Source organism: Octopus bimaculoides, chromosome 3 (assembly GCF_046866305.1).
Source record: "Octopus bimaculoides isolate indiv1 chromosome 3, ASM4686630v1, whole genome shotgun sequence".
Taxonomy (NCBI): domain Eukaryota; kingdom Metazoa; phylum Mollusca; class Cephalopoda; order Octopoda; family Octopodidae; genus Octopus; species Octopus bimaculoides.
Window position 1 is genome coordinate 74737691 of NC_142930.1, and position 27995 is coordinate 74765685.

General features: G+C 36.0%; 1 protein-coding gene across 1 annotated transcript; it reads left to right on the forward strand.

Annotated features, from left to right (window-relative positions):
- The first annotated feature begins 130 nt into the window (after positions 1 to 130).
- LOC149136592 (uncharacterized) lies at positions 131 to 27995 on the forward strand. The gene is made up of 2 exons (XM_089349229.1): positions 131 to 2928; positions 27099 to 27995. The coding sequence occupies exons 1-2, from the start codon at positions 2716 to 2718 to the stop codon at positions 27231 to 27233; spliced, it is 348 nt and encodes a 115-aa protein (XP_089205355.1). The 5' UTR covers positions 131 to 2715; the 3' UTR covers positions 27234 to 27995.

Here is a 27995-nt window from a genome sequence, read left to right on the forward strand (position 1 = left end):
TTTTTATTTTCATTTTTATTTTCCTAAAATTTTCGTTGCATCTTGCAACCTTTTCAATAGTCTTGACTATTGAAAAGGTTGCAAGACGCAACGAAAATTTTAGGAAAATAAAAATAAGTGTAAATTTAAAAGTGAGTGTGTTAAATTTTAAGGCATGACAAAAAAATGATTCCCCCAGACACAACAGAATATGCTTCAACACATGAAATCACATAAAAAATCTTGCAAACCAAATCCAAAAACGAAAATATATATAAACGTGTGTGTGTGTGTGTGTGTGTGTGTGTGTGTGTGTGTGTGTGTGTGTGTGTGTGTGTGTGTGTATATATATATATATATATGTATATATATGTTTGTGTGTCTGTGTTTGTCTCTCCCAACGTTGCTTGACGACCGATGCTGGTGTGTTTACGTCCCCGTAACTAAACGGTTCGGCGTGAAAGATCGATAGAATAAGTACTAGGCTTGCAAAGAATAAGTCCTGGGGTCGATTTGCTCGACTAAAGGCGGTGCTCCAGCATGGCTGTAGTCAAATGACTGAAACAAGTAAAAGAAGAAAAGAAAGCAGGCACAACTGACTCAGTTCAGCTATGGCTGGAATGATATAAGGGTAGGTAACTCTCTCAAAAAGCTTTTTTTATATTGTAGTTTTATTCACCACCAAACTGACACAAACTATATATTTACCTCCAGCATTAAAGAGGCTATGTGCTTCCAGCCAGCGTGTCAGTTTAATTTCTGTATTCCATGTGCAGCAGTAGATGTGTAACCAATGGTAAATTTCTGATTGGTTATATGCCATAACCAAGAATATACCACTTAGCTACATAAGAGTATAACCGTTCAACATTTCTTTTAGAGTGTGCTTTTTTTCTGATTCATTGACAAGGTATATAATATGATATATATATATATAGAGAGAGAGAAAACGTGAATGGCAATTTGTTTCTTACTTTCCATGAAGTCCAACTAGGCCCATGACAGAATACTGTTCCCATGTCTGTGTGGTGCTGTTGCTACGCATAAACATTCTAGACTACATCCAAAAGAAAGCCAAAGAAACCGATCATTAAAGACTCACTTACCAATACATTTGAACCTTTAATCTACATAAGTTTTTTTTCCTCTGCTTTTCTATTACTTCAGTAATGGCTTCCATTCCTTAGAACCAGCTAGTTGTATATCAGCTCCATTCAAGCACCCTTTGATACAATCATCTCATTTGTCATCATCCGTACTGCAAACCATGTCCTGCTAACTACACAGCAACTTCTATTCTCTCTTGTTCCTTCCCAGAATAGCACTAATCTGATATCCCATTTATCTTTTTACTTATTTCAGTCATTTGACTGTGGCCATGCTGGGGCATTGCCTTGAAGGTTTTAGCTGAACAAATCAATGCCAGCAATTATCTTTTTAAAGCTTGGTATTTATTGCATCAGTTCTTTTTGCCAAACTGCTAAGGTATGGGGATGTAAACACATCAACACCTGTTGTCAAGCAATGAGAATAAACACAGACACAAAGACATATACACATATATAAATATATGTTTTCATCCAAAATGGAGATGAACACCATTCCTCCATGTGATCAGCTTGAAAAATTGTTAAGATATTTTCTTAACAAAACCAATGGTAGCTTTAATACACACAAAGAAATTTTATCCACCAATGCAGTATTGAGCATTTACGTATATATATATATATGTATACACACACACACATGATGGGCTTCTTTCAGTTTCTGTCTATCAAATCTATTCAAGGCTTTGGTTGGCTGAGGCTACAGCTGAAGACACTTGCCCAAGGTGCCATGCAATGAGACTGAATCCAAAACAATGTGATTGGGAAGCAAACATCTTACCACACAGCCATGCTCGTATTTTCCTTTACTCCTCAAATTATAGTAATTTAAGTAGAATATCAACTGCCATTATCACCGGAACATCACTGCTGCTGGTGACATGTAAAAAGCAGCCAATAAACCCTATAAAGTGGCTAGTATTAGAAAGAGCACCCAGCCCTAAAAGCCATGCTAAAAAAGAAAGTAAAAGTAGAGCTTGACACAGTCTTCTGGCTTGCCAGCTCCTGTCAAACCGTTCAACCCATGCCAACATGGAAAAAAAGGACATTAAATGCTGGTGATGAGGATGATTAATCTTGTAAGTCTCAGAATGCCTACGAAAATTATGAGTATATCCTTTCCCTTCTGAGGAAGTCATTAGGAAAACTTACATGTGTATGCATATCTTAGAGAATAGCTGTAACTTAATTTGTTGTATGTGTAGATGTTTGTTTAAAATAGTAAGAACATGGTGTCAGTGCTAGCCCTAAGGTTGCTGGCGTCCCGGGCAAGCTGAACTTCAGCGTGTACAAGCTGACGGTCGTGGAAATTTCCTTGTCTTTGTCACGCTCTCCTTGGAGTCCCCTAGCACATAGCGCCTCAGGAAAAAGGAAAAGGAATAGAGCATCGAAATTGTCGCAATGAATTCAAGAGAGTTTTTTTTTAGTGATTTTTGCAGCTGTTTCGCAAGAGTTTTTCCCCTTAGATTAAAAGCTGTTATTTCTCTACATATTTGTGTTGATACATTATGAACATTCCTTTTGTTGTACTGGCAGATTTCGTCCATGATTTGTTGTTGAAGCTATGATAATTATACTGTCAACATGTTGACCTGGTACTTCCACCTCATAATAACCTATTATAGTCAACATGCATGTGTTACATTTACTTTGTTGCAGTCGTAAACATGTTCACGTACCAGAGAAAATGTTTTGTGGTATTTTGTTCTCTCGCGTCGTTCTGAATTCGAATTTTGCCTTTCAACTCCTTGGCATCAGCAATATAAATACCACTAAATTACTGGGAATCAATAAAATTGACTCCTCACTTTTGTCAAACTACGTCACACAAAACAAAGACCAGGTGAGAAACATTAGTTTTTACAACACATGTATCCTGTACGGAAATCTCCACAAAAATAGACGATTAGGGAGGGAAGTAATACTTATAGCTGAGCACAATGTTAAAATAAGCACACCAACTACTTACAGTAATCACAAACATAAATAAAATACTCCCTGACTAATGATGCATAGAGCTAATGGCAAAAAACTCAAATTCTGAGGTAGCAGCAGCAATACATACCAACACCACTTCATTCAAAAGGTGATAGCATGAGTGTCTAAGTTCGTGATGAATTTGTAAACTCTACATTTCTAAACAAACTAAGGAACTTGCACAAACAAAAAAAACCCTAAATAGTTTCATGAAAAATATTACTAGACCATAGTCCTGTTTTTAATACAGCATGTTTATAAGAAAAGCTGTCCCCACCAATATAGACACACACACACACTTTTATATTGTTGAGTAGTATACTCCTGGTTATGGGATGTAACAAGTTACCATTGAACCAATGGTAACTTTCTGATGGGTTATATGCCATAATCAGGAATATAAAAGTATAACTGCTCAAATTTTATTTTCGAGTGTGCTTTTTTTTCAGACTTGCAGCCAACTGATTGATAATGTGTGTGCGTGTGTATGTAACTCAATAAACGTGTTGAGTGCCCTTCTTTCATTTGTTCACTGCGAATGGCTGGGTAATCCAAAAACACTTATACCCATAATTTCAAGCAGACTTAACATGACACTGTATGACAAGCACTCCCTCCTTCACAACAAATCCCAAATCCCATATGAAATCAATCCATCTGATTTTATCTACCTGATTTGACTTACAAAACTGGAGTTGACTGGTAACATGATGTCGCACAAGATGTTTGAACCCAAAATCTTGTGATTGCCAAGCAAACTTCTTAGCCACATTACCATGGACAAATAATGTATAGAATTGTAAATAACAACAATAATAATGATAATCATTTCTTCTATAGACACAAGGCCTGAGATTTTGGGGGACGGGGCAAGTCAATTACACTGACTCCAGTACATAACTGGTACTTATTTTATTGACTCTGAAAGGATGGAAAGCAAAGCGACCTTGGTGGAATTTGAACTCAGAACGTAAAGACAGACAAAATACCACTAAGCATTTTGTCTGGTGTGGGAACAATTCTGCTAGCTTGCCACCTTAACAATAATAATAATAATAATAATAATAATAATATTTGCAAATTTGAGGAAAAGGGTTACTGAAGAGTTAAGAAAATAATCAGTGCTGACACCAGTGTATTATCTGACTAGTGTTTTTGGTGTTTTCTTTTATTGACCCTAGGAAAGGTGTAAGACAAAGACCTTACAGGATAAGTGTATGATTATTTCAAAAGGGGTAAACATGACACTCTGTCATGGTGAAAGTGTTTGTGCTTAACAAGTTTGGTTTATTGGTGGAGTATTTGGTCAATGAAAGTAAAGTTGACCAGCCAGAAAGTTACCATTGAACCAATGGTAACTTTCTGATGGGTTATATGCCATAATCAGGAATATACTACTTGGTAATATAAAAGTATAACTACTCAAATTCTATTTTAGAGTGTGCTTTTTTTTTCAGACTCTCAGCCAACTGACTGATAATGTGTGTGTGTGTGTGTGTGTGTGTGTATGTAACTCTATAAATGTGTTGAGTGCTCTTCTTTCATTTGTCCACCCACTCGTATATATAAATATATGTATATATTTATATATATATATATATATATACATATACACACACACACATGCGAATGGCTGGGTATTCCAAAAACACTTATACCCATAGTTTCAAAGTGTTTGTGCTTAACAAGTTTGGTTTACAGGTGGAGTATTTGGTCAATGAAAGAAAAATTGATATTTGAAATTCTTATTTTTGAAGGTGGCTACTATGATTTCTGTTTAATCCTTTTGAAACCAACCCACTTGAGACTGACTCTGGTTCTTTGATACAGATTTCTGGTTTTAAGTGATCTCACTCAAAAACTTTCATCAAAGTTTCATGTTAATTTATGTTTCAGACACCAGCTCCATAATAACAGAGTTACTTTACTAAATTCTTCATTTTTACTAAATTGATGTAAACATCAGTAGATATACGGTAATGGAAGGGTTAAAGATTAATGCAAGTAACCAATATGTAGTGCTTGAGAAAACCTGTCCATCTTAGCAAAAATGAGGTCCTAAAGGTATACTGCTTATGTATATGCTCCTTCACCCAATCTGCTCATGACGAGCACCACTGCCCATCTTCCTCACACTCATCCTGCCATCACTTTTCTGTCTAAGGCACTACTTACTCAGCTGCTGCAAATTATAAGAGCAAAACTGCCCATACTTCATACCTTACCACTCACTCTTCCTGAAACCACTCCTTTTTTCCTTTGCATTCTCAGCATCATCCCTTACCACCTTATTTTTTACTGAATGACCCTTTAACCTTTCCTTGTACACCCAGTCATTTTTTGCCTACAGCCCCTCCCCATTACCTCTATTCATCTCCCACTGTTTCCACTCTCATGTACCTTTGACTCTGTTTCTGGCTTTGTTCATCTCTTTGTTGCACCTTATCTCAACATATTTCATGTCATCGTTGCTGTCACCTGTTACTTCCCTGACCTGTATCTGCTTCCTCCATCTTCCCCTCTAACTGATATTCACAACTGACCATGCCTCTCATCTCTCATTGCATTTCCCTCCATCCCCATCTCTGTCTATCTGCCACTTGCCTCTCACATTCCCATGAACTTACCTACTCAACAATACCACTTCTCTTATATTCACCTTCCTGTAATTTTAGGGTACTCCCAGACACATCTCCACCACTATCATTTTTCTTTTCCAGCTGGAGTAATCATATATCATCCCTGAAACAAAACACCTGTTCCTGTCCCTTTACCATTCTTTAACCTTTCCACACCTGGTAAAAAGCCACCTCTCTCAATATTACTTGCCTCCTTAGTTGAGGGATTTGTCTTGCAAGTTACTAAGTGACCTCACTTGTGCCAATACCGTGTAAAAAGTACCCAATACACTCTGTGAAGTAGTTGGTGTTAGGAAGGGCACCTCACTGTAGAGACCATGCCAAAGCAGAAATTAGACCTTTGCACAGCCCTTTGGCTTGCCAGCTTCTATCATACCATCCAACTCATGCTAGCATGGAAAATGGACATTGAATAATAATAATAATAATGATGATGCTGAGAAGGAGGAAGGGGAATGTCTCCTAAATTTACATGGACTTTTAAAACAAATACTTTGCTATAGTTTTGTGGTGTAACTTGGATGAAATATATATCTTCCTGGATAAAACATTTGTCTATTGTCAAATAATCTACTTATTCTCAACATCTATATGAATTGAGGCAATGCAATGAAATGCTTTAATTGACACTTAATAAAATACCAGTTGTGGCATTGAATTTGTAACCCATGAGTAGGTTGTCTAATACTTTATTCACTCACTACATCTAGTGTTTGATAATCAATAGACTCCTGATAACTGGTTGGAATAAAATTACTAGAATTGTGAACAAGCAGGGCAGAGTAGATGGCTATTGAATAGAATTAAGTATGATTGAAGGTCCATTTACATTATGGAACTTAGTTAATCTAATTATGTCATAATCAGTAAGATAAAATGATGTAAAACTGTGAGTCACATAGTCCTTTCATTACAAGATCTCTCTTAAGTGAAGATACCCCTGTATGTTCTATCTAGAGTATAAAAAAGTTATTTTCTTGTTCACGTTGGCTAATAAAGGTTTATTTTGCTAAAGTCATCAACTGCTTTTTCTTTTTCACCAATTAAGCTCTGTTTTAATTTTTATTACAAGTGGTATACAGATGAATGACCTGCTTAACAGAAAACATTTGAACTCCACACTGCAAGCTAATGAAACTCTTGTCAAACTTACCATTTTAATGTTGCTCAGAGCAATGAACACTTTGTGTTACCTTCTATGTTACCGGTCTATGTAGATCGGACTCTTGAGAACGGCATGTTTAGACCATAGGTGAAGCTGGACTGGTAACAGAGTCCTGTATCAACCCCACCCCCATTACCTGTTAACTCAAATATTTACAATAACCTATAATGAGAATCTTTGAAACAGCCATTAAGAGAACTATTGTCATTTGAAAGTTGGATTTTTGACAAATTTAGTTCTTTTTAGTTTATTTTGTATATACAGAAGTGGGCATTGAAATTGTAAGAGTACAAGATGGCGTCTTATTATTTTTTTTTTATTCACAGCATGTATAGAACAGTTTACAAAAAGCCACATAGAATTTTTTGTAGCCATTTGTTCTTAAATTCTCCTTCCTGTACACTGAGTACTGCTATTCTACTCACTCCTTTATCTTCACTTTGTTTACCTTTAGGGAATTTAAATTTTATTCTTCCAACAGTTATTTGTTCAAGGAGAAGGTTACAGGGCAGTTATTGGCATGGTTGAAGAGTTAACCTGTTAAATGATCTCCTTTCAAATACAGTTTATAGCCTCATTATAACATTGTTATCTACTTAATTAGCACTGTCAGATGGTGTTACTTCTCACAGTAGCATGCTAATTTACACTGATAGCATCATACCAATTATGGGAGAGAAATGACTTGTCTTAACAGATAAAGAAAATTGATTCTAAAGTGATAATGATAACTGATGTTTGCATTATTTCCAGTGTAAACAATATAAACAGTAGGTTTATAAAAGCTGCATTAATAGACTGGTCAAGGACTGGATGGCCCTATTGACAGGGTACACAATAATTAGTCAAAGAGTTGCTCTATTCTGTCACCATTTCACACTGTGTCAATAGCTGAAACAATTCAACCAAGTCTATCTAGCCACAAATTAGGTACTTTGTGGTGATATACCTCACTGTACAATGTCTATGGCTAAGAAAATTAACTGTCAGCTGACAGTCTACTTTGCTGTATGTAGGTACCACATTGCATATTTCATTGTACAGTGTCTGTAACCAAGTTAATTTAACTATCAACATCTCAGTACATCCAGCTGTAAATATGTCCCACATGTTTGGGGGTTCATTGTTCTATGTCCATAAGTAAGACGACTGCCAACAGCCTAGTCTGCATTGCTGTAGATAAGTACTACAATAAGGAACAGTTCATCACTGTAAGCAGTGGAAACATTCTAATATTGACAAGAATATTGTTGGTTTGTAGTTCTGACTTCAACTTGAGCTGTCAGCTCCAGCTATGATAGCTGTGCTAAGAAGTTAGACCTTTAGTTTCAATTCTAACATCACTAATCTAGAGCAGGCTTGAATATGAATCATCACTTGCAAATGTATTCCTTTGTCCAGTTATTTATGATGGTCACAAGTATTAACATATCCAGTTTTTGATGGTGTCATGTATTACTATATCTAGTTGTAGATGATACCCATTTGTAGGCAGATATGTAGATTTCTTACAGTAACCTTTTGCTGTAACTATTTTGTTACAGATTTGACTATTAAACTCAAATTTGATTTGATTTTTAACAAGAAAAAGAACAAACTTGCTTTTTTTTTCTTGCTGTATTATCTTCATTTAATGTCTACTTTTCTGTGCTTGTATGGATCAGATGAAATTTGTTGAGGCAGATTTTCTACACCTGGATGCTCCTTTCTGTCATCAACCTGTTTCCAAGCAAGGTAATATTTCCCCATGGCCTGACATATTTTGTATGGTTGACTGGAAATGAACAACTTGCTCATTTACAACTATGACATGATGTCAAGACAAGGGTACACGCAAACATACACAAAAACATATGCTACACATACATGCTTGCATGCATCCATACATACATACATACATATACCCCTTCACACTTACTTCGTTTTCCACTCTTCTTTCTTTCGTTTCCCTTCTCTCACATTTCCTGGCTTTCTCTTCTTTCTCACCTTCCCTCCTCTTTCACTTCACTCTGTCCTTTTTCTTTTTTTCTTGTCCCTCCCTAAATATTCTGTCCCTCTGCTTCTACCTCTCTCCTCTCTCTCCACATGACCTGTGTTCGGCCAAGCCTGACCTTTCTTTCTTGGTTCGACTACCATCCGTGCAACATCTATATTCCTCCCCATACCTGTCATCGGTTATGTCCCTGCCGTAAGGCTTCACTTCCACACACGCCAGCTAAATTTAATTCGTCCTTAGTCGAAAGACACCTGTTGTTATGTCCTGTTATTTGCACTTGTATTTGTGTACTATTTCTCCATTTTTTTCCCGTCCTTGTTTTCGTATACATTCGCTGCTTTCTTCCAAGGAATCTAGTGCTCTTAGCTTAGTTTTTCCTTGGGGCTGGCTAGATTGGAGCAATCTCGAGTATAACCAGCTGAAATTACAAAGATAATCTGGAACTCAACTGAGGAAAGAAAACTTTGAATGACTCGTCCGTGTTTTTTCTTGCTCTTTTTTTGTATCATCTGTCTGGATGTTTTGTTGTCCCTTTTTGTATCATGTAGCTGTCTGGATGTTTTGCGTTCTTGTCCCATTTTTTTGTATTCCTTTTCACATACATACATACAGGCATGCATGCATGCATCCATCCATACACACATGCATACATACATACATACATACATGATGGACTTCTGTTTTTGTTCTATTCCTCAATTGTGTTGTTGATGTTGTGTCCAGCCATGTTGTTTGTAGTAACTCTCTGTATGAGATATTCAAGTTTCAGTTAAAAATCACTATGGTCATAAATAAAAGGCTCCCTCAGTTAATTCATCTGGAGATTAACCAGTTATTTAACAAGGCTGATGGTTGTGGCTCCAAAGTTGGAGTTAGTATTCATCGTATTTTTGATAAATAGTCTCCCACGCCAAATATGCAACTTGCTGCTTCAAATGTTTATGTATGTAAAATTGATCCCCAAATGCAGAACCACCAACACGGCAAAAAACTACCAGCCAATTGCATACCAGAACTTAATGTATAAGATATATACAGCCTGTTTAAATCTCTTCCTCCAAGACCACTGTGAAACCAATAACATTATCACAGCACAACAAGCAGCTACAAAGAAGAAAGTCTGGGGATGTGCCGAGCAATTGCTAATCAACAAAACTATGATGTCAGAGGTGCAAGAGCAGAGGAGGAACCTAAATTCAATGTGATTAGATTATGAGAAAGCCTTTGACTCTGTTCCCCACTCATGGATGCTAGAAACCCTTCAACTTGCTAAAGTTCCAGTGAGAATAGTCAAAGCCATAGCTGGCCTGATTTCATTGTGGGCCACCATCTTGAAATTAAACACAAAGAGTGAATATATTATCACTGATAGAATACAGTATTGCAAAAGCATATTCCAAGGAGACAGCCTCTCTGTGATGTTGTTTATACTTTCTTTAAACACCTTGTCATTCATGTTAAGGAAGTCTGAAGGGTATCTCACTGGTTCACAAGGGAACAGAAATGCCAAAATTACACACTGTTTCTTTGTGGATGACTTAAAACTTTATGCAAAGAATATGCATGAGATGAAAAAGACCTAGTTACAACATTCTCAAAGGATGTAGGGTACTCATAGCAACATTTGAGCTGCTTGATTGGACACTTGATGAAATCTGAGCCATTGATGTGAAAACCTGAAAAATACTAACAAGCACACATAATTTCCACATAAACAGTGATGTAGACCGCCTCTACCTAAAATGTAAACAAGGTGGCAGAGGTTTAACATCAATCCAAAATGCCTTTGAATGTTGCATCATATTCCTTCGGCAACATCTTTTAACCACTAAGCATCAGTGTATCCCTTGACCAAATTTGCATACATGTAGCTGATAACATCATAAGACTTGGAAGGCAGCTCCTTGAGCAACACTCTTTGTCTGATACCCTAGAATACATGCCCCAAAAAGTCGCACAACTCTACCACAACATATCATCAGATGAAAAGATGAGCCTATATGAGCAGAAGACTATGCATGGATATATTAGTAGAAAGTTCCATGATGATAGTAACATCGATCATCAAAGCAATTTATCATGGCCGAATAGCCGGATTATTACCTTCCACTTTGAAGGGTATGTGTTTGCAATTCAGGAACAGGAAATATCAACCAAGTACCTGATGCACAAAAGGGATAGAGATGCAGGAAAAGCCGTAAAATGTGACAACTGATGCAGACTTTGTGGATTTAACACTGAAAATATCACCCACATCATAAGCAGTTGTCTGAAAATGTCATCACGGTATTATCTACGATGAGACATGACGTTGTTGTTAGGACACTCTATAACAAAATCCGTTGGAAAGATAATCCCGAGGACAAAGAAATAAAAACCCACAATATGGTAGAAGCCATAGCCACTCATAATGAAAAGGAATACTGGTAGAATGTACCAATAAAGGCATCAATAAAATGTAAGTACAACAGATCTGATATAATGATTTGGGATAGAGAAAAGTAACTGTGCACAGTTGTAGAAATTAGCTGCCCAGCGGATGTTAACATAAAGTGAAAAAGAGAACACCTATGCTGAACTATTAAAAAATCTACAGTTATTCTATCCAGATTACAAGTTCAGATTTATACCTGTAATTATTGGGGCCCTGGGATATGTAACACTGCTTAAATACCAATCTTGAGAAATTAGGCTTCTCAAAACCAGAAAGGAGAAAGCTAATTTGAAGGCTACAGATTGAATCCATCACTTGAACTGTAAAATCTGTAAAACTTTCCAGAAGTTTTATCATTTAAATATATATGAGCATGTCTAGATATATAACTCTATACATGAGAAAACATACATAAAACACACAAATCTGTACATACAAACAAAAATACCCTGTTGTTGATGTTGAAATTCCAGTGAAGGAACCTTGGATCTAGGTTAGAAACTGGTTCTTTCTCTATTAGCAAGGAATCTTGAAATAAACTGAAAAATGACATACATACATAAAATTGGTGAGGAGGGGAAATTTTAATATGTCAGTACTTTTGCCTAGATCAGGTCAGTAAATCCCATATGTCCTGCTTATATATGTGACACAGTGCAGTTGCTCCTGCATAAATAAACATCCTTGACTGAAACCTAAACAAGGTGAATTTAGCAGAGTGTCAATGATTAACTCCTTAGCAGGCTATAATCACTGACTGACAAGTGTCCTCCTCTTTCTTTTTGTTACCTCTTCTGTTGCTATTGTGAAAATATGTGGCTTAGTAGTTAGGGTATTCAGCTTACGATTGTAAAGTTGTGAGTTCAGTTCTTGGCAATGCATTGGGTCCTTGAGCAAGACATTTTATTTCACATTGCTGCAGTCCACTCAGTTGCCAAAAAATGAGTAGTATCTGTATTTCAAAGGGCCAGCCTTGTCACACTCTGTGTCATGCTGAATATCCCTGAGAACTACATTAAGGGTACTCATGTCTGTAAAATGCTCAGCCACTTGCATGTTAATTTCATGAGTAGGCTGTTTTGTTGATCGGATCAACTACAACCCTCATCATCATAACCGACAGAGTGCCAGCTTTGTTGCTACTACAATGACCCCTGTTCTTCTCCACCTCTGAGACTTGATATACTTGTTTCTTCTCCTGCTATCATTCTCCTCTGTATTTTACCTCTCATACCCTGCACTAAACACTTCATCCAGTTTCAAGACCGGCAACCCTTTGGAATTCCTTTCTCTACACTCTCTTTCCCTCCAGATGTTTGAATTGGACATCTACCCCACCAATCTTACCAGTCTGGAAGGGCCTGAAAATTGTCATGTACATTTCACTCTCATCCTTTTCTGATAATTTTAATGATAAAATGCTTTTAGTTCTAACCTGAGATTGGACTTTGGAATCACTGACTGTATAGATATTTAATTCTACAGATATATTTTTAGAAATTTTCAATAAGTTTTCATTAGGTCTTGGACTGGATCTTTTATTATAAGATTAGTGCATAACCATGGAAAAACCATAGCTGATGAATATTCAGTTTTTCAGTGAATTACTTGCAGCAAACTACTTTGGAAGGGACTAATTCAATGAAATTCAATTTTGTCTTTATAATTTAACTAACAATGCTTCCTGGCGTTGTCCGGATGTTATAACCTACAGCCACATTGTATTATTTATTCCTTTCTTATGGGCAGAATTGACACAACTGATATATAGTGAACTGGATTACTAGCATAATAGAAGTTATTGTTAGTTTAAAAGTGAAGGGAGGGGGAGGGGGCAATTTGCATGGGTTTGCATGAAAGTGCTTTCTTTTCTTAAGAAGGATCACAAACTATGTATTGTTTCATTGTATAAAAGGGGGTTATTACGATTTTGCCCAGAAATCACGTTTCCAAAATTTTAATTTCCCCATCCCCACTGCAATTTCTTAATTTGTAACTTTAAAAAAAAAAATTTTATCCACATAGAAAAATACAGATATTATGAATCTGGGAAATATATATATTTTCTGAAAGTTTGATTTTAGAAACACTCAATGCCCCTTCTCCCACCTCACCCACCCATCACCTACCTGCTTTCAAAAAGCTAAAACTCCCAATGTTTCACTTTTGTCTGATGTTTCAGGCACATGTAGAATTGTATTGAAATAGCAGATGTAAAAAATACTGGACCACCACCAAAAAACCCAATATGCAAGAAACAACAGGTAAACAACATTATTTCTGAAGAAACTTCCCTGTTTTGCAAAAAGCTAAACGTGAAACATTGGGAGTTTGTAGCTTTTTGAAAGTGGTGAGATGATGGGTGGATGTTTGAGAAGTGTTTCTTTAAGAAGAAAAGAAGAAGAAAATTCTTAAAGATTTGTACTCTCTGTTTTTTTTTTCTCTGTGGATTTCCAAGAAAAAAATTTAGAAAAAACTAAAAATGAAGAAACTGGGGCGGGGAGTGAGAAAATTAAAATATTGAGAATGTTTTTTGGGCGAAATCCTAATCTTCTGTATCGAAAACATAGGAATCAAAAGAAATTTAGAAAGAAATATGAGTGAGGTGTAAATTTCACCTTGGACATGCTAGAAACAAGAGGTAAAGGATAGGATTTCTGGGAAAACTTCTTTTAAGATTATATTGAAGATCAGGTTTTTAAATATGCTCATCACAAACACAAATTACAAAATAGAAAAAGGTAATTTCAATTGGATCTGAGCTGTAATTTTGCGCGTGCGCACAAGAAATAACATAATTCATACAAAAGTTTTACCTAGAATGTGTGTGTGTGTGTGTGTGTGTGTGTGTGTGCGCCAGCATGTGTGTGTCGGCATGTGTGTGCCAAAGAAAGTTATTTAATGGCATTCTTTCATTTGAAGCAGCAAAGGTGTCAACTTGTTCATATGGTCGATCATATAGAATCATAGGATTGTTCGTTAATTTCCGTAAATTTTTTTTTATTTCTTTATGCTTTGAAGAGAGCAGAAATTGAAAGAGAGGAGAAAGTGAAAGATGTATGTGTGAGTATATGAAATGAATATATGTGTATGTGTGTGCATGAGAGAGTGAGAGAGAGTGAGTGAGTGAAGGTGTGTATTGTCATGTATGTATTTTTTGTATGTATGTGTAAATGATACTCACTTGCTCTCTCTCTCTCTCTCTCACACACACACATTATCTTTCATATACACATATATATGTACATATGCATATAGCTTTTTTGCATGTATGTGTGCACTAGCATGTGCATGTGAGAGAGAGAGAGAGTGAGTGACTGTATTTCCTCATAACAAACAGAGAAATGGATATTTTTTAATGAAATGTTTTTGGTTGTGGCTTATTTTAATATAATATTTATGTGTACATTTTCATAAAAGCTTGTCTGAGTAGAATTCTACGCATATGTGAAGCATTGAATAAAAGTGAAACATAAGAAGCAAATCGAAATATTGCCCAAAAATGACCTCAAAATTATGTGACCTGACCTCGTTGCCGAGGTTATTTCAGTAGTAAAAAAGAGTTGTGTCAAAAACATAGTTTATTTGGTAGCCTTTATTGAGTCGTCCCATAAATAATGCAGTTTTCTTTATACTTCATTTACTTTTCAAAATTAAGATAAACAAAGTTCTTTTTTATTCTAAAATATACTCTCTTTCATTTGCTACAATGCTCTTCTATCTATCTGGTAGACTTGCTAGGCCCCTCTTCCAAAATTCACTTGTCCATGATGAAAAATACTCTTCCACTACTGTTCTGACCTTGTCTACAGAATTCAAAGGTAAAATTACTGCCTGCTTTTATAGCAAGTTGTTTGTCCTGCCCCCTTTCGACTTTTAGTTCATGCAATTAAAAAAAAAAACACATTTCTGTGGGATGACCCAATACATATAGATAGATGAGAAGCAGCTTTCTTTATTATAGTACAAATGTGACTAATTTGGAGAAACATTACTTTCATTATTCATACATTGTCACTCTTGTAATGCAACATGCAATTTTGGTTCAAATTGAAAGTGTGAGATTATTGTCCCTTTCTAATGAAACTTGGTCATTGTAAAGCATTGTCTTTCAAATAACTAAAGCTAGTTGCTGAGATAACATAGAAAATATGTAAATGAAAATAAAGTTTATTTGGTAGCTGAAAGATTACAGAATCTTTTGATACCTCACACATCAAAATTGGCAACTTGGTTTTCAAATGCATAAGGAACATGCACCCCCCCCCTACACACACATACACTCATATAATTAAGGTGGGTCCCTGCTTATGCCTGTGAAATATGTCCGAAAGATGAGCAAATGAATTAGTTTTATGAGGCTTTTAATTGTTAATTGATAATGGTGATATAGTCTGAAGGTGCATGACTCAGTGATTAGAGCATCAGACTCACGATCATGAGATAGTGAGTTCGATTTCTGGACTGGGTTGTGTGTTGTCTTCTTGAACAAGACACTTTATGTCATATTGCTCCAGTTCACTCAGCTGTAGAAATGAGTTGCAACATCACTAGTGCCAAGCTGTACTGGTCTTTGCCTTTCCCTTGGATAACATTGGTGGCATGGAAAGGGGAAGCTGGTACGCATAGGTGACTGCTGGTCTTCCATAAAAACCTTGTGCCTCAGAGGGGAACTTTCTAGGTGCAATCCTATGGTCATTTATGACTGATGTGGGTCTTTACCCTTAGTTTGTATATCTAGCAGTTTTAATAGTCATACTGGAAAACACCAGGCAAGTATACTGCTATTTTATTTTATTCTTTTTACTATTTAGTGAGGGAGGGAAGTGCACGACTCATTATCCTATCAAGACCTCTGAAACTGGTGGGATGAAGAGAGAAAGTTATCTTTAAATCAGAGACCTGGTCTAAATCTATGCAATGAAATGAACTGTACTGAAGTTGTCTAAGGATCAGATAGTGTTGTAAAACCACAAGATGGTTAAGCCTACCACTCTAAAACTCAAATCACAAGGAGTTATAACAGAAGCCTTAAATAATCTAATGACACACTCTAACAATTTCACCAATGTTCTGCCTTGAACTGGTACTTAATTTTAATGGCCCTGAAAGGTTAGAAGATAAAGTTGACCTTGGTAGAATTTGAACTGGAAGTGCAGAAAGCTAGAACAAATACTGCAAGGCATTTTATCATGCTCTCTGACAACTGTACCAAATGGTGTACATGGAGGCTAAGACTATGCTTCAACAAATAAAGAGAAATCAATGATTCTAACCATTTGCAACACAAGCTTTGAAAAGCTAGTCTGTAACTGTGGCTGTGTAGTAAGAAACTTGCTTTCCAACCACATTGTTCTAGGTTCAGTTCTACTGCGTGGCACCTTAGGCAAGTGTCTTCTACTATAGCCTGAGACCGACCAAAGCCTTGTGAATGGATTTGGTAGAAGGAAACTAGAAGAAGCCCATCGTATATATATATGTGTGTGTGTGTGTGTGTGTCTTTGTGTCTGCATCTGTGTTTGTTCCCCACCACTGCTTGACAACTGGTGTCGGTGTGTTTATGCCCCCTTAACTTAGCAGTTCGGCAAAAGTGATTCATAGAATAAGTGCCAGGCTTTGCAAAAAAATAATAAGTACTGAAATAAGTATAAAAGAAAAGCTAGATAACTGGTCACATATCACTCAAGTGGACATGAGAACCAGAAGGAGCTTGTTGCTTAGTAAAAACAAGACAAGAGACTAACACCACATGCTTCCCTGATGAGAAATACACTCATTTGAATAGTATAGTGTTAGGAACATTTGGTTGAGTCTGAGGAAGACTCAGAAGCAACATATAAGAGAAGGTAAGTGTGAGAGTTAGAAGACTCCTGTCTTAGGTGAGATTTCCAAACAACAAGGAGGGAGAGGTGAAAGCTGTAATGTATAGGACAGTTACACATTCTTATCAGCAGCCTGCTGCAAGTCTTTATTATATTCAATGTTTTGTTGATGAAGATCTCTGTCCAAATGGTGGACAAAGTTGAACTATGGTGGCTTTACGAGTTAAATAAAAGACTTGGAAATATCAAGTCATCTCATAAGTTCTGTCCGAATTTTGAATAAAGAAAACAAGTGATCAAATGTTATATTTAAATGAAATTTAATCATCAATGTACTGTCCCTTATTATCTATGACTTCCTTCTGTCTATTTATAAGCTTTTTAATCCCATCAATGTAAAACTCTTGGTTTCAAAGTGAAGAACTCTGAAATGTCAGTTTCAACCTCCTCCTGGCTTGCAAAAGTTATGTCCCCCAAATGATTCTGTAAACTACGAAACAAATAGTAGTCTGAAGGAGCAAGGTCGGGAGAATAAGGTGGATGAGAAATTTTTTCTCAACCAAGCTCTTCAATCTTCTGTAATGTGATCTTTGCAGTGTGGGGTCGCACATTGTCCTGATGAAACGTTACTCCTTTTTGATTCACTAAAGCAAGTCTTTTTTTCTTAAAAGCTTGGTTCAAACGCTTTAATTGCTGACAGTAGCCTTGAGCATTGATTGTTACATTAGGTGGTAACAATTCAAAAATCCTTTGCAATTCCACCAGATAGAGAGAAGAACCTTTTTCCCACGAAGTTCCCTTCTTGGTTGTGGTTGAGCTTTTTCCCTTTTACCAAGCCACTGTTTGCGACATTTCAAATTCTGATAGAAGATCCATTTTTTGTCACCAATCACAAGTCTATCCAAAAAGGGTGAAATGAGTTCGCGAGAATGGAGAGAAAAACAGCTGTCAACTCGGGATTTGTGGTTGCTTTCGGACAATTCATGAGGCACCCATTTTCTAAGTTTAGGAACCTTTCCAAGTTGTTGAAGATGACGATGAACAGTTGTATGGTTTGAACTAAGCTTTATTGCCAATTCTTCAACTGATAATGCAGGATTTTCTTCAAGTAATGCCTCAAGAAGCTTATCATCAAACTCAACTGGATGTCCTGTTTGATCTTCATCTTCAAGGCGGAAATCTCTACTTCTGAATTTTGCAAACCATCTTCTGCAAGTTCTTTCATTCAAGCATTCTTTCCCATAAACTGAGTGTATGTTTCGAGTCACTTTGGCTGCAGAGTTTCTTTTTTTGTATTCATAAAGCATTAGGTGCCTCAAATGCTCTTTGGATACTTCCATGTTAGAAAGGGTTTTAATCAAAGAAATTTTAATTCTATTATTTTGTAAAATAATATTTTATTAGTTTAAATGTACACAAATGCATAAAAATAATTTTTAATTCCATTAGACATTCTAAAATACTATTAAATTTCATTCAATTTTAAAAAATGGTAAAATCGGACAGAACTTATGGGATGACCTGATAGTCAGAGAATGGATATAGCAAAGAGAAATATTGAGATGCCAGACAAGAAACAAGATATCATTTGTGTCTGATTATGTGAGAAGCTAAATGCCAGAAATCTGCTGATATTCTGTGCTGTGAGAATGGAAGGTGTAAAGTGTTCTAAATTACAAAGCATGGTGTTTATAGAAATCAAGATGTTGAAAAAGATTATGTCCATTATGCACTTACTTTTATTGACAAAGACAAGAAGGAGACAGAGAAGTTTTATAATAGAAAGTTGTTGCACTTAGCATTGACTGAGCAAACTTATAATCAAAAGCAGCAAATCCTATCTTATTGTATATCTAAGACTACAATGTTCAATGTATCTTCCCTACTTAAAGACAATAGAGTGTGATTTGAGGGAATTTGGCTGCTATTTCTTGTAAGTTGAGTAACTTCATAGAGGTTCTTTTGTTGGATCAATATAATAAAAGGCTGTTGAAAGAGGATGAAGAATTTGATAGTGAGGGACTACCCCCAATGGAATCAACAAAGGGACTAGCTATCATAGTTTGTTCCAGAATAGTAGTTGTGTAGGATATATTTTCCCAGATTGTCTTCTGTGTGAAGAACATATAGTTAAGTGCAGGCTACCATACTCAGGGTGGTGAGCTAAAAATAATTTTAATCAGTCAAGTGGAAAGCCATTAGCTTACACTCAGAAGTGACAAAACTGAGAACTTCCAGAAGTGCCATTTATCAAACATTAAGTGCTGATACACAGGGGTGAGGATGAATGGGCTTTGATCTTTTCCCTCTCTGAGAGTAATTTAAGTGAAAATTAATGACTCATTATTATGGGTATAATTGCAATTGCTTAAAATTATTTTTATCTCACCTATAAAATATGGTATTCTGTACTTAACTATATGTATACTTTTATTTTTTATTCTTTTACTTGTTTTAGTCATTAGACTGTGGCTATGCTGGGGCACCACCTTAAAGAACTTTTAGTTGGATGAATCAACCCCAGTATTTTTTTTTTAAACCTGGTACTTATTCTCAGAGTCTCTTTTGTGAAACTACTAAGTTATAGGGACATAAACACACAAATACTGAATGTCAAGCAGTGGTGGGGGACAAATACATACACATACACACACACACACATATATATATATATACACGATGGGCTTCTTTCAGTTTCTTACTTCTTTACTGCCCACAAGGGGCTACACAGAGAGGGGACAAACAAGGACAGACAAATGGATTAAGTCGATTATATCGACCTCAGTGCGTAACTGGTACTTATTTAATCAAGCCCGAAAGGATGAAAGGCAAAGTCGACCTCGATGGAATTTGAACTCAGAACGTAAAGACAGACGAAATACCGCTAAGCATTTCATCCGGCCTGCTAACGATTCTGCCAGCTCGCCACCTTCTTTCAGTTTCTGTCTACCAAATCCACTCACAAGGCTTTGGTCAGTCTGAGGTATACTAGAGGACATTACCCAAGGTGCCATGCAGTGAGACTGAACTTGGAACCATGTGGTTGGTAAGTAAGCTTCTTACCACATAGCAACTCCCAAAACCTCATAACATGCATCTAAGAGCTATGTTGTTATTTGGCTACCATATCTTATTCTATAGTTGGATATTTTCCAAGGCTGTATACACATATGGAACTCCTCCATGCATAACATTAGCATAACAATAATGTAATATGAGGATGGAAGATACCAAGCTTTAATAGTAGATCACAACATTTGTTTCTGCACTGCACACCAGCTTCATTGGGTGGAATACGATTAAATACTATTGGATTTTTCTGAATTCTCTAGGTATTTGATGTTGATTACTCTTTACCAATCAAATTATTAGGTTCCAGTGCAGAAACAAATGTGATTTACTATTAAAGCCTGGTATCTTCCATCTTCATGTCATATAATTATTATACACACACACGCACGGAGAGAGAGAGAGAGAGAGAGAGAGAGAGAGAGAGAGAGAGAGAGAGAGAGAGAGAGAGAGAGAGAGTTATTCACTTAGTTAATCATTGCTGTTTAACTTCAGGTCAGGCCTGACTCAACATACCTGAATAAAAGGTTATGAGCAGGAAATATTTTGGCTCTGGTCGATTGCTGGACCTTTGCAAAGTCAATGCAAAACTGATAAGGAAATACTGCTTCCACACCTGGGATGGTGCTGCTGCTGTTACATAAAAACATCTTGGTGTGTATTACCAGTCAGCCTGGTCTTGTGTCATCTCACCTGTGAGGTTTAAGGTCCTGAGATTAGCCTTCAGCTCTTCATCCCATTTCTTTATGGCTTTCTCTCTTCTGCCAACTCCATCTACATTAAGACATTGACACTTCTTTATACAGCTGTCTTCATTCATAGATATCACATGTCCATACCAGCGTAGTCTTCTTTCTTACACAGTACATCTGATCCCTCTTATACTCAGTTTTCTTTCAGCATGTTTGTATTACATTACTCATGCACACTTGCATTACTCACCCAGCTGAGCATGCTTGTTTCTTTTCTTTCTAGTTTTTTCAAGTCCATGTCTCAATACCACACAGTATTGTAGTTCTAACACAACCATTGTGCAATCTGCTCTTTACTCTGGGGGAAAAGACTTTTGTAACCAGCAGCAGTAGTAGTAGCTCCCTGACCTTTCTCCAACCCATACTTAACTTGGCTAACACCTCCTCTGCTAATTACATCTTGATAACAAAAGCTATCAGCCACTTCAAGTGAGCCATTTGAGCCTGTAAAAGAACCTATTTTTGACATACACATAGTATGTACTGCTCCAGTGAATCTATCACATATGAAGCTTATATTCTCTGTTAGTCTGCCTATAGAATTACAACTCATGTGTGTCTATGGCTTACAATGAGTACACTGTATGAAATTTATGGCTTATAGTCCTTTTCTGCATATTGGGCATGGCCATTTTCCTGAAGTTACCATGATCCTGTCTTTTTTCCTACTTACTTAAAACCATCTTTGCTTAGTTTACTTTAAGATCTCTCAATTCTAGGTTTAGATCCAACACTCAGAATTTCCTCTCTAATTCTCCATTAGATTCAGCAATGAGAATTAGATCAACTCCTCTCTGAAATCCTTTAAGATTATAATAAATAGAAGAGGCCTAAGGAATCAAGTTCTGATGGATTTCTATGTTCACAAGAAATTCATCATTGAAATTATTGTTGACTCTCGCTTTACTTACTGTATCTTTGCATGTAGCTTATACAACCTTCACAAGCCATTTGTCAACACCAAGTTTTCTCAGTGACTACCCAATTACTGAATGTGGTATCCTGTCAAACACTTACACACACACACACACACACACACACACACACACACACACACACACTTACACACACACACTTACACACACTTACACACACACATGCATATGCACATACACACATACATATATATCTATAAATATACATGTATGTATGTGTGTATGTGTGTACCCTCACCATCACCACCATGTGTATATAAAAGAGCTGGAGCATTTAGAGGTCAGTAGCTATCAACATGCTGCGATAAGTGGTTTTTCAGGAAATTTCCAATCTAAGAATTGTTGTTAGATGGAGCCCTTGAGTTGATAACTTAGCTATGGCATTCATATGTTTGAAGTTCTTCTGGAGCATGATGCTGGAGAGCAAGTCTTGATTGAGTTACTATTCTATATTTGATTGCTCCTACCAAAAGAAGAAAACATGTGTCTTCTTCCATGAAGGGAAGGATTCTTTCCTTTATGATGAAGATCACTGAAATAGAAACATAACAAAGAAAATTAAATATGCCATTAACTACCATACATAGAATACTTCATCCAAAAGAAAGAGAATTTAGTAGCTACAAAAAACAGGATACAGAAGGTAAAAAAAAGGATCTGAATTTGAGTGATAAGAGAAATTTCATAAAACTAGCCTCTAATGGCAGAAAACAAATTGCTACTTCTTTATCTACAAATGATGGAAGGCATGTATATAGATATCTCATTAGAAGGTCTTTGAAGGAATCTGGAATTTGTGGCTGGGATTGCGTCATAAACCCAAAACATTACCAATAGAATTCTTTGAACTGTAGAAAGTAATGAACATCAGTGTGTTTCAAAGTGTTATCTTCTTGGATAAATCAAGACTTACCAACTCACTGATGGACATTAAAAATGTCTAAGAAAATCAAAAAGAAAAAGTCAATGCTGACAAGAATATTTTACAAAAGCATCATCTTCCCTATACAAGAATAACTTATTAATTTCAGACTGGCAATGTACCAATATGATAATGCTCCCGCTCATTCAGCCAAAGTAGTCAAATGGTCTCTCCAAGATCATGAAAGCAAGACTTTGTTTTGGCCTGGACTGTCTCCAGACCTTGTGGTAAATTTATGCAGATCATTAAGTCAAAGCTGATTCCAAGAACTTTTATAAACAGCATTTTATTATTTACAGCATTTGAGCAAAATTTGGTATAAATCAGAGTCTACACTGTTGAAAATATTTGTTGACAGTATGATTAAAACAAATAAACACTACAATATAATCAATCATGCCAGAACTATTGATTATTTCATTTTAGTTAGGAATAAACATAAATTCTAGTTTTTAAAAGTTTGAATACTGACAAAAAAAAAGATTTCAATGAAAATGTTTTTTAACAAATTAAAACCTTGCAGATGTTCAGTTTGTGTGTGTGTAAATATTCTTCATACGATTTGCACTACAGAACATTCCTTTCAGCTGTTGATAGGAGATTACAGTTATTTTGGCACCTTCTGACTGTATTTCCCCGTCCAACAATCTTATTACTGTTATCCATTCAGCTGCCACACCAAACTGGTGTCAGCTGTAACCACTCCAACTATGCAGCAACTATTCTGTTTTACTGCTTGCTGAGGGTTTGTAATTTGCTCCCAGTTTTGGTTTTTCTCTCTTATATCTCTGCCATATCCATAGCAAAACATTTTCTGCTTTCCTCTCTATGTATCACTGCTCTGCTATCCTTCCTAAGTCCAATACCATCAAGGAAAGGTATTGTGGATCTAGCTATAAACTTATGATTTCCTGCTTTGAGTGATAGCACCATATACTTCTGTCTTTGTGCTTCATATGATTCACCAAGTTCTTCAAACTTTAGGCCCTTCTGAAGATGCTGTCAACTCAAAAATCAAAACTTTTCACATTATCAGACACAGGAACAGGACATAGCTTTATTATTGTAATGTGGCTTAAGAACATGGGGACTTCCTTCAAATCCACTTGAGGTTGTAATCTTTAGTAGCATTCAAAAGCCTGAGCTTTCCTTTGTTAACATTCCAGCATTGTCCTTTCTTACCTTCCAAGTGGAAAACAACAGGAAATTATTGATTCTCATTGTATTGATACTGCAGTATTCAGAATTGTTATCATAGCACATCAGCAATAATAGTTCAGACTTGGATATAACACCAGATATACTTTGCAAAGGTGACTTACATGCTGTTACAATATACGCCAATGAAGCAGAGCCTCCAAGTCGATATTTGCCAGCTCCATGATTTAATATTCTTTTCTACTCTAGGCACAAGGCCCGGAATTTTTAGGGAGGGGCCCAGTCGATTAGATCAACCCAGTGCACAACTGGTACTTAATTTATCGACACTGAAAAGATGAAAGGCAAAGTCGACCTTGGCAGAATTTGAACTCAGAAGGTAAAGATAGACAAAATACCACTAAGCATTTCGCCCGGTATGCTAATGTTTCTGCCAGCTCACTGCTATTCCATGACTTAATATTGGCTGAGGATGGAAACACTGTGACTCTGCTTAAAAAGTAGTAAACAATCTGCTTGGTTTCATTTTCCACAACATGCTCCTTAACAGATTGTTCCTCTCTTCTATTTCCTATGTTGTCCACCTATTTGTATTGTCTCCACAGTCCTACTGCTTTAATTGCACACTCCACCTCTTCAATATTGTGAATTTCTTTGGTTACAATATCTTGCCTACCTTTATTATACTGAAGGAATAGCCACTTGTTGCATATCCATCTCAAGTGGATATATATATATATATATATATATATATATTTCTGCCTCAATCACCACTAGTGCTTTATTTTCCCCTTCTACAGTTAGCTAAGTAAATTCTTCCTAGTAATGCCACACTGGTTGTTGTTCGTACCTTCGGTAACTTCAACTAAGTATTTTCAATCTTCTCCTTGTAAGCGTACACATTATTATCATTATTATTTCTCCAATAAATATCCTGTACCTTGTTTTACCATTAACTAGCATTAATATCCGTATAATAATATAATATATTACTAGGCTATGATGCTTTATTTATTTTTATATTTACTTTCTTCACTTCATATGAAGTATGTCATTAGTTTTTTCCTTAAGGAGAAAATGTTTTATATTTGATGAACTCCCTTAGTTCTCTCCCTTCCTCCACTTTTGACTTAGCAATTAGCTTACGATTTTTAGTTTACTTTACTGTGATCTATTTTGCCCTCCTCCCCCCATTTTAATCATTTAATTTAAACCTTTAGCATTATGTTTACAGCCCCCTCCCTTTATAACTCTATGTAAACAAGCGTTCTTACTTCTAACGGTCACTTACTTGGCCATGTAATATTATAGCTCGTAAGTTACCTCATCATTTCGCATTTGTCTTGCTTTTATACGTTGATTCCCTGATGATGAATATATGTGGAATTCCAGCAGCTCTTACTTCTTTGGAGGAGAGCACACATATAGTTTGAAACATGTGTAGGAATTAAAGGAACTTTTATTTATATGCGTTTTGCTCCATTTATTGTTATTATATATATATATATATATATATATATATATATATGTTTTTATGTATGTATGTATGTATGTGTGTGTATGTATGTATATATGTATATATATATATATATATATATATATATACATATATATATATATACATATATATATATATATATATATGTATGTGTATATATATATATATATATATATATAAGCAATGTTAATTCTCTAAATGAAGTATTAACAGTAACTGCACGATAAAGTGTAGTATATTGCCACTTAAGTGTGGCTGACCCCTAGGGGTGGATGTTACTGTTGCTTTTAGCCCCAGGAGGACATCTCCTCCAGCTGGCTTATCGACACACGACTGTGTCCTGTTTGCCAAGGGAAGTTATCCCTCTCACCTCGATCTGCAGCACGAACGTATCCGGATTTCAGGGTTATTTCCCTTCGTCGGCGTCCGACAGCTGATGTAAATCAGTTGAGGTACTCTGTTGGAGTACCTCAACTGATTCACATGTAAATTCCTTTATGCCCTGAAGACAATGTACTTTTTTCCGACAGCTGATGACCAAGGTCATCAGCTGTCGGACGCCGACGAAGGGAAATAACCCTGAAATCCGGATACGTTCGTGCTGCAGATCGAGGTGAGAGGGATAACTTCCCTTGGCAAACAGGACACAGTCGTGTGTCGATAAGCCAGCTGGAGGAGATGTCCTCCTGGGGCTAAAAGCAACAGTAACATCCACCCCTAGGGGTCAGCCACACTTAAGTGGCAATATACTACACTTTATATATATATATATATATATATATATATAAATATATATACACACCAAATATTATCAAGTAAAAAAATGGAGAGATATAATGGATATGAATTAATTTTTAATCAATTAACATTGCCTACAATCATTTCAATTTGCACTCAATACAAATTACAAAATATATAGAAAATAATTCTGCATTTTTTAAGATTTTGACTGAAGTATCTTCAGGGAAAAAATTACATTGTCTTCAGGGCATAAAGGAATTTACATGTGAATCAGTTGAGGTACTCCAACAGAGTACCTCAACTGATTTACATGTACATTCCGTAATTCCTCTTTGCCCTGAAGGTATTTCAGTCAAAATCTTAAAATGTACAGAATTATTTTCTATATATTTTGTAATTTGTATTGAGTGTAAATTGAAATGATTGTAGGTAATGTTAATTGATTAAAAATTAATTCATACCCATTATATCTCTCCATTTTCTTACTTAATAATATTTGATATTTGTATAATATATTTATTGAAGAATTATATCTTCAAAGTATAATATATCAAACCAATATATCTTGGATAAAACTATCCCAATAAAAAGCTTATATACGCTTATATACGTCGAAACGCCGGTGTTAAAACGTGGGTAGCTGATGAAGTAGAATGTTCTCTATGTGGCTCGTGTGTTCTCGTCTACGTTTGTTTGCAATGTCCTGTACCCAGATATGCACCTATACATACAGGTGGATGTCGGTATGCACATACCTGTACGTATATATGCATATACTCATTTACTATTTGTTTATATATATATATATATATATATATATATATATATATATACAGGGTGTCCCAAAAAGATGTACTCACTCTTTGACAGACGATTACTAATGTACTGTTTTTTGTGATCTACAGGATTACCTTGATGCAAACAAATGGATTGGGAGGAGAGGTAGCATTGAATTTCCTGCATGTTCCCCAGATCTCACGCCAATGGATTTTTTTTATGGGGACATCTCAAAGATAAGGTTTACGCTGCAAAACCAGTGACAATTGATGATTTGAAAAATGAAATTCGAATGCAATGTCTCCCAATTCCAAATGAAATGTTTGGCAATGTTGTCGAATCCATTGTTGGAGGTTATCAGCTTTGTTTGGAAAATGAAGGAAGGCAGTTTGAACATTTGCGAACAGGCAGGAATGAGAGAGAACATTAAATAATTCTAAATTAGAATAAATAATCGTTTCTACAACAATTTATTTTCCTGAATTTAATTTAACTTTTTAGGATTGTATGTATATCAATAAACATCTACTTGAACACAAAATGCATGAGTACTGGGAAGTCAAAGAGTGAGTACATCATTTTGGGACACCCTGTGTATATATATATGTGTGTGTGTGTGTGTGTGTGTGTGTGTGTGTGTGTGTGTGTGTGTATGTAGGTCTATATGTGTGTGTCTTTCTGTCTGTTTGTTCCCCACCACCACTTGACAACTGGTGTTTGTGTGTTTGCAGCCCCGTAACTTAGTAGTTTGGCAAAATAGACTGATAGTACAAGTACCAAGTTTTAAAAAAAGGACTGGAGTTGATTCACTCAACTAAAAATCCAAGACGGTGCCCCAGTAAGGCTGCAGTTTAATGACTAAAACAAGTAAAAGATAAATGATCTTACTGCTAATTCCTCCCTCTTATTTAGGATGTTATGCTTTGATGTAAGTATCAACAATGATTCTTCTAGGTGAAGCTCACATCTGGTTTTCTGCATATCATATGGAGGTGCACTGCTAAATATTATACTTAGTTGTTTTA